The following is a 12,461-nucleotide window of genomic DNA, read 5'->3' on the forward strand; positions in this document are numbered from 1 at the left end:
ACCTTGTTAACACCTCCTACATAGTGTTTTCCATATGCCCCAAGGCATAACGAGAGTATAACAAGCAGATAGCAGTCATGGCTGAGCACCTGTGCTTTGAAACGGCCCTATAGTCTTGAAATGCGTTAAAAAAGCAGAGTCTTGTTAACAACCAGCAACTACAGTAAAATAATATGTAACTTCAGTTTTATTTTTACAGAGCTGTGCTGTCAGATGATCTGTTTTTTTTCCATCTTGCATGGCAGAAAATCCTTATCTTACTGATTGGACTTTGCAGATCTCTAAGACTCAAAGGGCTTGATCTTTTCACAGAAGGGTTTTCTTTAACTCCTCTCTTCCATCACTGCTAATTCACAAAAACACAACTATCATCAATAATTATATCAAGCCCAGTTGACTTTTCAGGTTTTTCTTTGAGTTACCATGACCAGGATGACTGAGAGACTTCACAGATGTGTTACTTCAACAAAATCTGGGAAATGTCCTGGGACCCCTGGTGTCTGATGTGTGTTCTCTGTCGCAGATCTAAGGCCTCAATACAGCAGAAACATGAAAGCTGTAAAGTAACTGTTCCTCTCATCAAGTGACATGAGATGTAAAAGTTATAGAGCAGGATGATTAACCATCTCAGTGTTTTTAGGTTTTCTGGTGATGTAAAACTTGACCCATAAAGCCTTATTAATGCATCCTTTAGACGCAGTCTATTTAAAAGCATGTGCAGTCACACTGCATTAACGTTGCGATTCATTTTTCAGACGCTACTGTCCAAAGAGACATTAATCTAAAAGTAAATAAAACATAAGAAATAGTCTAGACAAGAGTGCACAATAGGTGTAAGTGCTGAACAGTACACAGGTGCTAAAAGGTAAAGCACAGAGGCAATGCATGGGTTGTCAAGAAGTATTATTCCATTTTTATTAACATTAACAACATCTTCAGTCTCTTCATCAATATCAAAGTATCCTCAATAGAACCCTCCTTAAAAGCATCAATAAGTGTACAGGGGTTGGGTAGGGCAGCTTTTCAAATGTGAACAGGAAAATGCAGACCAAATACAATGCAGAAAATCTGGTCACTCTTTCTCAGAGACTACAAAGAAGAGTCTAAATCACAGATTAGTGCCCTGGTGTGTTAACAGTATCTTGCACTCTTCATACTAAGAGTGTGTTGAGTAGAAGGGAGTATTCATCCTAATGGAGGAGTCCAGGTAGCCACGAGCTGTTAATCTACGGTTTTATGAGCAATTGAAAGTAGAGACGTGCACAACTTAGAGGTGTGTGCTGCTTTGGTTTAGTTGAAGAGTAGTGTTGCATTCTGGAGAATCTGTGGATGGTTGAATGTGCAGGTGATCCAGAGAGAGGATGTGGTTGTCAGTGTGAAATCCTGAGAGCCAGTACAAGTTGTGCGTGTTGCATAGCTGACAGACAGGGTCGGGAACCCTAAAGATTTAGCAGGTTGTCAAGCATGGAACAATGTATGTGCTTTTGAGGTTGGAGCTTTATGAAATATGAATGGTGGAGAAAAAGAGGGATGCATTTAATCCACTGGGATTTCTTTATGTGTCTTTAGACACTTATAGCTGATATAATATTGAGTTGCTTTGGCTTCCCTAAGTTAGGAAACCAGTGCTCTTTCCTAGACAGAAAGAGGAATTCATTATTTGGAAGATACAAACCTGTTTAAATACCAGGTGTTCAATGATCCAGTAAGACTTTAAAAAGAAAGTAAAACTCAGTCTCGTATTTGGAATTGAAATGTAAGTGTAGTTCAGACTCATCAAAAGTGCAGTGCACACTCAATGGTAGATCTAATATGTCCTCTCGACACAAACAAAACTAATGCTAAATGCAAACAGCCAGAGGGTGACACAAACAAATGAAACCCATTCCCAACATCATGTTGATCTGCCACACATATAACTGTTCTGACCTTAAGGTCTTCAGCGCTGAGGGACTCAATGAAGAGGCCTGTGTAATTTGTCAGGTAAATAAATTTCTCTCCTTCATCTCCCCACAGGGCTGGCTATTGATTATTTCAACCAGCGATTATACTGGGCAGATCCGGAGCTCTCACAGATAGGAAGCATGAGATTGGACGGCTCAGACCCTCTGGTGACAATCAGTGACAGACACGGTAAAGAAAACTGAAAAACCAAAGCACAACTCCTTTGGAACACATGGTATTCATGCTGCCTGTCGATTTACTTAACTTGTTATCAAATAATTGCAACAAAAAACTTGCCACAGGATACACATTTTCAATTTTCCATTGTTGAAAGTTGTTCTAAGGAGCTTACTTGTTATCTGATATCTTTTCTTTGTTGGATTTGTAGGAATCTCACAGCCATACAGAATTGATATATTTGAAGACTACATCTATGGGACTGGACTCAAACACGAGGTCTTTAAGATTCACAAGTATGGCAAACAACCAGTGGAATTTCTGAATCTAGGGATGGAGAAGCCAACCAACGTGTTGATCTCCCACCGTTATAAACAACAAGATGGTATGTCCATAAAGACGTGCAGCTTAAACAGCTCCTCACTTGATATTTGTCAACACAAATTGCTTTGTTAAGTTGCACACAGAAGCTGCATTAACAATGGTGAACTTTCTGTTTCGGGTAAAAAAAAAGACTCAGGGCCACGGCAAGGGAGCTTCAGCGTGGGACATAATCTCTGCAAAATCGCTCATTTCAGCTATATTTTTTCATCCATCGCCAGTGTTATCACAAACACACTCCTCTTCTGTTGCCATAGGCGAACACTGTCCACAAGCACACCACCAGTTCGCACTGAGTGGTGGACGTGCTCCTGTTTGTTGTTCTTGGGCCAGCTCTTCATTTCTCTCCCTCTGCATCCCACTTTCATGGAGCTCCTCGTCTGTGTACTCAGGCTCAAACCAGTAAGGACAGCCGTCAAACTCGGAGTCGAAGTCTGAAGACGGTAGACGAGCTGACTTCATGATAACACTGGCGATGGATGAAAAAATAAAGCCGAAATGAGCGATTTTGCTGAGATTATGTCCCGCGCTGAAGCTCCCTTGCCGTGGCCCCCGCTAAGTGCGGCTAAAATCGGTTGGAACTAAATAACTTCTGAAGGACTCCGAGCTGCACGATGTTTGTCTGAGTGAGTATATGAGCATGCACACATCTATAAATAAGGTCCAGGTGTCAAAAAAACGGATTTGCCTTTTAAGGGCACATGGAGGAAAAAAAACAAGATCTTGCAAAAACCTTTAAAGTGATCCCACTGCGCAAAATCTGTGCTGACTGGCAAGCATAGGTTTCACACCTTTTTATTTTTTTGAAGCCCAGCACATTGTTGTAACCTGAAAAAAGTTTCTCAGAATAAACTAATTGAATTATTTCTTTTTTTCTTCTATCTCCCATAAAAGCGCCATACAACAGTATTTTTATGATAATGAAATTATTGTCAAGAAAAAAAGTAAGAAAAAAAAAGTTAGTCTATTTATTTGTACTTTGTACATGACTCAATAAAAAAGTATCCAAAAAAGCAGCAAAATCTCTGTGAAGAGACTGATCAGATTGATTGAAGCTCCCTGTGTAGGGTATTACAGTTTTAGGTGGGAAAAAAAGGAGGAGCACCCATCTGTTTCTTGAGACAGTCAATCAATATAGCCATGTGTCTTCCCTCACTTTCCTGATGTACTAGACCGGCTTCAGTTATTTGTTACATTGCAGTGTTAATGGTTATACTGCATTAGACAGCTCAGCCTTGGTCAGTTTTTCACTTTGAGGGCAGCTGTTCCAATCCCCCGAGACTCATTAGGCCAGCCGTGTAGTGTGTAGTCTGTGGGCAAAAGATGTGCACAGCCTGCAAAAAAAGCTATGACATGTTGGCTTGATATCTTCAGCAAATCCCTAACAACCATTTAGATTTGTTCAGTGCTTTCATCCTTGTGTGTTGTCAGAAATTTAAGCACTGATTAATTTTGGTTTTTACCCCATATACCAGTAACTATTAATGAATTTTTAGACTGAAAGGAGATAACATTCAGTATAAAGCTTGTAGTAAAGTCAGCATATATCACTCGCTGTGGAGCAGCTGTGCCTCAGTGGTAGAGTCGCTGGGCTTTTGATTAGAACTGTCTTGCTGTGTCCATCAGTGTATGAATGGCATTACTTAAAACTGATGGGTGCTTTGCATAGTGGCCTCTGCCATCAGTTAACGGATGACATTTTACTTGTCATATAAAAGCAGTGTATAAAGTCCATACACTATAACACTCTTTTTTTGACAGTTTTTAAAAACCTTATCATGTACTCTCTCAGCAACAGTAAACAATGAGTGTATGTCTCAGATTGGCACAAGTGATTGATGCTGGAATGCACAGTTACATGGAGAATACACTGATCAACATCCTTGTGTAAGTTTCATGCTGTTTTTCTTTGCAGTTATCACAGAAGACCCACGCAAGCAGTTTATTTAAAAAAACAAACTTAAAATAATTGGGGTCATATGTCCCCCATGTTCTGCTTGTTCAAAGATCTGTTTCCTTTCTGTTTTAGTGACTGATACTTATTGTCGATCCATCTACCCACACAAAGAAGAACTTTGTTTGCCAGATGTTCAGATGTATGTTTGTTTTCACTTGTATATCCTTTGAGAGTGACCACCAAGTTTTTTTTGGAATTGGTTTGGATTCTCAATATTTTAAAATAACGACCCCAAAAACAACAATTTTTTTTGTCCTTATTGTATTTAAAAAACTGCAAAAGAAACAAAAAAGCATTTTGTGGAAATGAGTCCATCCTCTATCAATGTCTCAGTGCTGAAATTGAAAGTCTCGTTTAAGATTTGTCAATCAGGAGAAAGTGAAAGTGACAAGTTTTACTTTTTTTTTCCTCTCAAAACACTTAGCACAAACACAGACTATTTGGTGTCCTTTAGTGCTCCATGAAGCACTTTCAGTGAAAACAATTATTTTTGGAGTAGTAAGTACAAGACCCATTTAATAGATTCCAAGTGCTTATAATCAGTCTAGAAGTGTTTGTGATTCTGGTTGCAGAGCACTGTTTCATGAGCTGTTTTTGTTGTTTGTCTACTGACGGTGGGATGCAGAAAAGAGAGCACTTCAAAGTGCTGCTTAATCAATTAAACAACAGGAAGTTCTTAACAGACTCTGCTGTCCTTGATTATCCAATCAGGAGTTGAGGTCGGCATGTCATTCTATTACTTATGCAAGTCATTCTTGAGCTGCACTTTTTTCACCTCGCCTAGCTTCAGATAGTATTATCCTTCAAACCAGAAACTGAAACACTTGAAATAAATGGGTTGACTCTAAGAAAGAACAAACAGTTTTCACAAACACGCTTGTCTTTGTCTCCTGACAGATCACTTTCTTGACTCTCTGCTCTCTCCACAGCTTCAAATCCATGCCTGAGAATGTCTTGTGATTTCATGTGTCTGCTCAATCCAACGGGTGCTCGTTGCACCTGTCCAGAGGGGAAGGTATTGGTCAATGGTACCTGCAGTGATGTCATCGTCTCAGGTAGTCTTGCCTTTGAATTTATTCTACAGTTGAAATTGTTTCTTATTGTTTACTCAGGACTTTGGATGAGAAGTAAAGGGAGGTTTATAGAGGAAACAATGGCTTGTGAATTTATAATCTGAATCAACTTGTCATTTAAAATTACTCAGATTACCATGAGAAACTTGCCATTAAGACAAAAGTTGAGAAGACATTCATAGCTGTAAACAGCTGTGCACAATCAAACTTCATCCTGAAGCTTTTGTTGTTTTGGTGAGGATGAACAAACCTCCTGCATGCAGGTTTTTCTCCACGGTCACTTGCTCCAATATTTAAGTCCACATGTCTGCAGTGCGCAATACTCTACAGCACAGTCAGTGATGGACTTTACTGTTGTGAAGGTGAACTGTGTCGTCCCCCCTGCGAGAATGGAGGCCGCTGCTTAGCCAATGAAAAAGGAGACTGGAGGTGCTACTGCTGGCCTGACTTCTCGGGCGAACGCTGTGAGGTCAATCACTGCACGGACTACTGTCTAAACGGTGGCACCTGCATGGGATCACCCCTGGGTAAGTCTACTTACCAACACACTCTCAAACAACATTTGCAGCATGGTTCCTTCCCCTCAATTACTGAAAGACTGCAGGGCTTCATATTTCCTGTTTTTTTTTCAGCACAACTCTTAATTCATGTCTTAGTTAACAATAAGGTGTATTTAGTATTTTTATTGTTATAAAGTTTGTATGTATTGAAGAGAGTTTATGTCATACATTCCATCTGCAGACTCCTTTCTTTCCAGCTGGAGGAACACCACACTCATTGAATAATAAAGTCACTGACACAAACAGACATTTTCAATTCAGAGTCACCTGCCCATTTCCTCCTTCACAGTGACCCTGTGCATGATGAAATTCATCCACATTTGTCTTCCTCTAAACTTCCATGCCTCTCTTACCTTCACTCTATTTCCTCATGCTACACATGCCACTTGAGCAGTTTTCATCGGTGATGCTCCTATCAAAAAGGCCCGAAGTATCAATCCTTTATCACATCAGTGTCTTCTCCATGCTTTCTTGGTTCTGGAGCAACCAGTTCCACCCCACAATTTATTGAATTTATACGAATATGCTGCAGTGTCATTGTTGGAATTGAAGCAGAATTTATAGCTCTATTAAAAATGGTATCATTGATTTACTATCATATGCTCCCCCTTCCTACATAGCAATTATCCATAACATTTCCATTTCTATTTCACCAGAGAAGTATCCCTGATACTAATGTATAATTTGTGTTTTTATAATAATGTTTTTATTGACAGAGCTTTATTCAGGAAATAAAAATGTGGGCTTTTGATCTGTGATGCAAATTACTGTGATTGAACATTTCTCCTTTTTCAAAGGTAAATCTTTGACCCTCTATCATTTTTAAAGCATATTATAAAATCTGTTTACTTTACAGACTGACTTTGTGGCGCATGACTGCCCAAAGGAGTTAAACATATAAAAAAAAATTGTACATTTCAGACCAAATTCTGATAAAGTTTATGAAATAGCTGAAGCCAGACATTTGAGTGAAACAGGGGTTAGATAATCACTTTCAAATCTTCTTTAACAAAACAATATTGAGTCTGTCTCTAAAGCACCAGAAACATGCTCTGAGATCTCCACAGCAGAGCTTGTTACAGAAGCTGGAGCTACTTTTGTCCTTAATTCACCAGTTAAGTCCAACATCTCCCATTTAATGATAAACTGTGTTCTTAATTATGCCGGACAACAGGGAGAGGATAAAAAGAGTATTGTTCAGGAGGTAACACCATTTTATTTCATCCCTGCTTGATGGTGGCTTTTAGTATTTTTCCTATCGAGAAGAGGTCTTGCTGAATTGAACAAATGTCTGTGAGGCAGAAAAAGGATGTGGATAAATTATGAGGAAGGATGGAGATATAGTGAAATTGGTTTTTACAAGCCCCTGCATTGTGAAAGACAAAGGACTGCAAAAAAAACTCAAAATCAATTAGAGACTCAGAATTGTCCAGTTTTTTTCCCAGAAACACAGCATCACTGAATTCTCCTAATAATTCTTCTTCTCTTGTAATTTATCTTTTACTGAAATGGGATTCACAGGATTCTGGAAACTTCAGGAACTTCAAAACGCTCTCCTAATATGTCTCTCTCTTTGTTCAGGTAAGCCCACATGCCGCTGTCCTGTTGGTTTCTCAGGGCCTTACTGCGAGAGGAGGATTTGTGACAATTACTGTTTGAACGGGGGAACGTGCGATGTCACTCAGGGGAACCAGCCAGTGTGTCGCTGTATGGCAGAATATACCGGGGATCGTTGTCTTTACCGTGAGTCCCGTTCCTAAGCCAAACCCTTTTTCCTTTGTTTGATTGGCATAAGCCCTCCAAGCCTAGCTACAAAAACACTCATTACAAAGCAGTGATTTGAATTCAGTTATGCTGCAAGATCTATAGAACTAGAGCTCACAAACAGAGTTAAACAAAAACAACCCCTGAGATTTTTTTCTTTCAACAAACACCACATTTGCATCTATTTACAGATAAAGAAAGCCAAAGAACTACAATCAAACAACCTTTGGGTGTTTCTGTTTTGAAGTGATAATGCATTTTCTTTTGCATCACTTTTTCATAATTGTTTGTGGGGAAAACAATTTGAACTGAACGTCATTAGTATTTTCCTACCACTGCTGCCCAAGGGGTGATACGTTCTCATCTGTGGCTTGATTCCATTTGATGTGGATAATTAAGTCCCGTTAAAGCTATGTACAATTCCAATCAAACCAACTTAAACTATGTTCCCTGCTACTAATGAGGCCTTTCCCTTCTCTTTGAATATTGAACAGACATCTGTCATCACTACTGTGTAAACTCCAAGGCCTGCACGCTATCAAGTAGCGGCTATGTGGAGTGCGTGTGTCCTGCCAGGTTTGAGGGAAACAAGTGTGAGATGGACAAATGCCTACGGTGTCATGGAGCTCCGTGCCTCATTAATGAGGATACAGGCGATGTGGTTTGCAAGTGAGTGCTTTGTTTCTGCCCAACATTCTTGCCCCTTATCAATTTTGTTATAATGTCACAGTCTACATCTTTTATGGAAAAATAATTAGTTCTGCGGTGTATTCTTCGGCTGTATCCTAAGAGTGCAGGCCTCAGGAATTGATTTTATTAAAACCCAAAAAGTTATTCAGCAAAACAGTCAACAGTAGGTTTTAGTTTTCTGTATATTAAGAGCTAAGTCATTATCTTTATATAATTTACAGTATGCATTCTATAACAGAAAAGCTACCAACTATTTTTTGAACTCTTGTAAAAATACAGTTTCTTGCCTCTCCCAAGTGTTCATTATTTCTTCACCCTCTAGTTGTACAAATGGCAGAATAGCACCAAGCTGTCAGCTGTGTGACGGATATTGCTACAATGGAGGCACCTGTCACCTGGACCCTGACACCAGCCTGCCTTTCTGTCAGTAAGTCACTGCTTAATGGGTGAAGGATAGTGGAGAAAAATTGAATGTTCTTCACTATCATTCACATTCTTACTGTTTCCATCCTAATGCTCTGCGCCCCAAAAAGCCTGACCTTACATCACAAAGCATTACCATTTCCCTGTGCAGAGAACAGTACAAGATAGATGTCTTCCTTTGAAAAGAAATCCTTAAGTTGAGGGACAGCTTGATGCCAGTATGTTGAAGCCACGGCACAGAAGGGGGCTGAGTGCCTGTACACCATTGTTGGCTTTTTGACACCTCATGTGGCTTAAGGTTTTTAGGCTGATAAGAAATGGTTTCAAGACCCTTCAAGTATGCCATTCTGAACATATCACACTGTTCCCTCTTTCAGTTAAAAGCTGATGTCAGACCTTGCTGGCACTTTTTGAATAGCAGGTTTCAGATGTTAGCTTCCTCTAGAATGGGTAGCTGAGGCTTTAGTGGAACAGTCCATATGATACCACATCAGAAATGTGTACGAACATGAAGCTTGACGGGGGAATGCAAAGGAATCATTGTGAATGACTTTAGAAGGCAATGCCATAGATTAATACAACCTTAACCATAATCACATGCATTGCTGTATTAAAAACATCTTCAAGCAGGAAATTGGAAATCCATTTCAAAAGCCAACTCTCTATTTTTTCAACTGCCCATTGTCCAACATAGCAAGATGAAAATCTGTGGCCATCACTCACAAATTCCAGGGAATAAAATCAATTTCTATGCAAATGATCCCATCCTATTCGAGTTGAGGTTAACAGATCCTGATAATGTGCTTCATTGTTTGCTGCAAAGCATGCAGATTATGTGAGATGATAGATATGTCTGTGTTAAGAAATCATAATGTTTAACCCTAATACACTGAATAAATGTATATTTTTTATAGCACTTCTAAAGCCAAAACCTTATAGAGCAGAACTGCCTCAGTGAATGTAAGAGTCCTTGCAGTAAAACTGAGATTTTCACTAAGAAAGACTCAGTGCCCAGTTGTTAACCTCCAAGTCTTATCTGCATAGGAGGAGAGATATAAAATTATTTTATTCCGATAAATGATAAATTTCCTTTACTGAACACTAAAGGTAAAAAGTAATCCCCTTCATTATAGACCAGTGCAGCCTTTAAACCAGTGCTTACGTTTCTTATTTTACATATTCACTAAAGGTTTTGTGAAGCGTGTAACAGGTTTTCTGCCATAATGCGTCTACTTACAGCATTTGTTATTGGAATATGAAAACTTACTGATTTTGATAAAGAAATGGAAACATTAATGCAGACAATACATTTAAGGCAATTTGGTTTTGTCCCCCTCCACAAAACTCGTTTAAAATTTACTAATACAAATATTGCATCACCCTATTTATCTCCATCTTTTACATAACACAACAGTGAAAGAGTGACAGAGTCTGAATGGCCTTTTTTTTTCTTTTTTGTATTTATACCTATCTATGGAATATTGATGTGGAAGAAAAAACAAAGCTGTCAAGTTGCATTTTGTATTTTTCCTAACTTGGGTAGGATTGGTTTTGTTTTTCTTTTTTTCAAATCCTTTACACAGGTTTCCTCTAACTGTGCATGTATGTTTATGTTCTTTAAACACCTTGCTTATTGCAGTATCCCAAGCTGATTGGAAAAGGCATAACACTTTTTCTGATACTTTGTTGTGTTTGATTGTTTGCTACAAATGTTTGTTTCAGGTCTTCCTTACTGTAATCGTAGACAGTTCCAAAGAAAGTATGTGAACCCATCTGAGTACCTGGATTTCTGCATGAATTGGTCATAAAATGTGTTCTGCTCTTCATCTTAGTCCCAGCAATAGATGAACACAGTCTAATTTAACTACTACCACACAAAAAATAATATGTTTTCATGTTTTTACCAAACACCGTGTGAACATTAGCAGTGCAGGGTGGAAAAATGATGTGAAACCTCTGATTTAGGTAAAAAATAAAAACTTATTTATTGATGCAAATCAGAACAACGCAACAGATTTTGGTTTTGATGTCGTTGTGCTGTACCTTCTTTTCTCTTCACATGGAGTTGTGTGTTATTTTTTAGAAAACTTAACTTCAGTTTCATCTGTTTACAGAATATTTTGTCGGTAGTGCTGTGGAACTTTCAGGTGCTCTTTTGCAAACTTCAAAAACAGAGTGGCAACAGTGTTTTTTTTTCAATTGTCTTACCGTGGACAGATGAACATCAAGGAGTGAAAAGCTAACTTTGTAACTGTTTCTAGGTTTATGCAAGTCAACAATTCTTAATTGTCACTTAGATGAAAAGCAGAAAACATTTTATGACCCATCTGTACAGGAATTCGGGGAATTCTGGAGGATTCACATATTTTTTTCTAGTAACTGTATACAATTGCTCAAAAAATACAGATCTCTCAGACCACTTTAACTGACTGTCTCTTCTTCCCCGTCATAATGATTGATTTGTACTCATATTAATTGTTCTGCCTACCTGCTCATTGCACACAAAACATTGACTGGCTCCATCTTGAGTCAAAGCAAAGCTACTGAAAGGGATAAGTATGTCAGTCTCCATTCATCACAAAGCCAACAGTTCAACAGTATACATTCTCTGGGCCCTTTTATCACTCAAAACACAATTTTTTGCAGCTGCACGTCAGGGTTCAAGAACCAACGTTGTGATGAGCTGGCCAACCCCTGCGATTACTTCTGTCAGAATGAGGGGATGTGCACATTAACAGCTCTTAACAAACCACGCTGCAAGTAGGTCCTTCTCACCTCTCCAGCTGTATTCAGAGCCCACTCACACCCTTTGTCCACACCCCCACCTCAACTCCATCTGGCTCCATTTCAGCCTCAGCCCAGTATAAGGGCTGTCCTATACAGTCCAGCCTTGTAACAACTTATCATGCATAAAGTGCTGACTTATCTGGTAATTATCAAAAGATAACGTTAAAAAAGTTTATTTTTAATACAAGTATGGATCACTAGATTTTGGTCAAGTTTTTCGGTCTTGGTAGGGTCTCTAGAGTAAATTGTACTATTTGAGTCAGTTTTGTCTCACTGCCCTGGCTTTAAAAGTTAAATGTGATATCAATCAAATCATAAGAAAGAAGCCCATTTAGGAAGTATCATGCAGCAGCTGTAAGTACATTAAAAAAGGCTGATTAGCATATATCAGACAGAAGGATTAGCATGAAGGCAATGTGGAACAATCAGTTTTCCATCTGGTATGAAAGTCAAATGTTTGTAAAAATTTTCTGCATAAAGTGTGTTTTTACTGCATAAATATTGACTTTTTTTATCAATGTTGTGACATCACAGAACAAGGGCATTACCTGTGATGTTTATTGTACATTTTAGGTTATCTGTTGGAGGTAGTAGCAGCAGCTAAGTTAGTCTGCAGTTTCTTTTTTCTTAATTTATATTGAAGCATCCTACCTTCAAGGAGCTAACATGATGCTTTCCTTATCCCAATTTCTATAAGTACTTACT

At 38.7% G+C, this 12,461-nt stretch overlaps 1 protein-coding gene across 1 annotated transcript in view; it reads left to right on the forward strand.

Moving 5' to 3' along the window:
• The window catches only part of lrp1bb (low density lipoprotein receptor-related protein 1Bb), a 255,210-nt gene that overhangs the window by 237,022 nt on the left and 5,727 nt on the right, over positions 1–12,461 (forward strand). Inside the window, exons 81-88 of the mRNA XM_074695293.1 lie at positions 2,017–2,133; positions 2,333–2,506; positions 5,389–5,514; positions 5,895–6,059; positions 7,674–7,835; positions 8,351–8,525; positions 8,869–8,973; positions 11,616–11,729. Of these exons, the coding sequence (XP_074551394.1) occupies positions 2,017–2,133; positions 2,333–2,506; positions 5,389–5,514; positions 5,895–6,059; positions 7,674–7,835; positions 8,351–8,525; positions 8,869–8,973; positions 11,616–11,729 (1,138 nt within the window). The remainder of the gene's footprint in view (positions 1–2,016; positions 2,134–2,332; positions 2,507–5,388; positions 5,515–5,894; positions 6,060–7,673; positions 7,836–8,350; positions 8,526–8,868; positions 8,974–11,615; positions 11,730–12,461) is intronic.

This window comes from Halichoeres trimaculatus, unplaced genomic scaffold (genome assembly GCF_033239565.1).
Source record: "Halichoeres trimaculatus isolate MK-OKI-2021-1 unplaced genomic scaffold, fHalTri1.1 fHalTri1_scaffold_19, whole genome shotgun sequence".
NCBI lineage: Eukaryota > Metazoa > Chordata > Actinopteri > Labriformes > Labridae > Halichoeres > Halichoeres trimaculatus.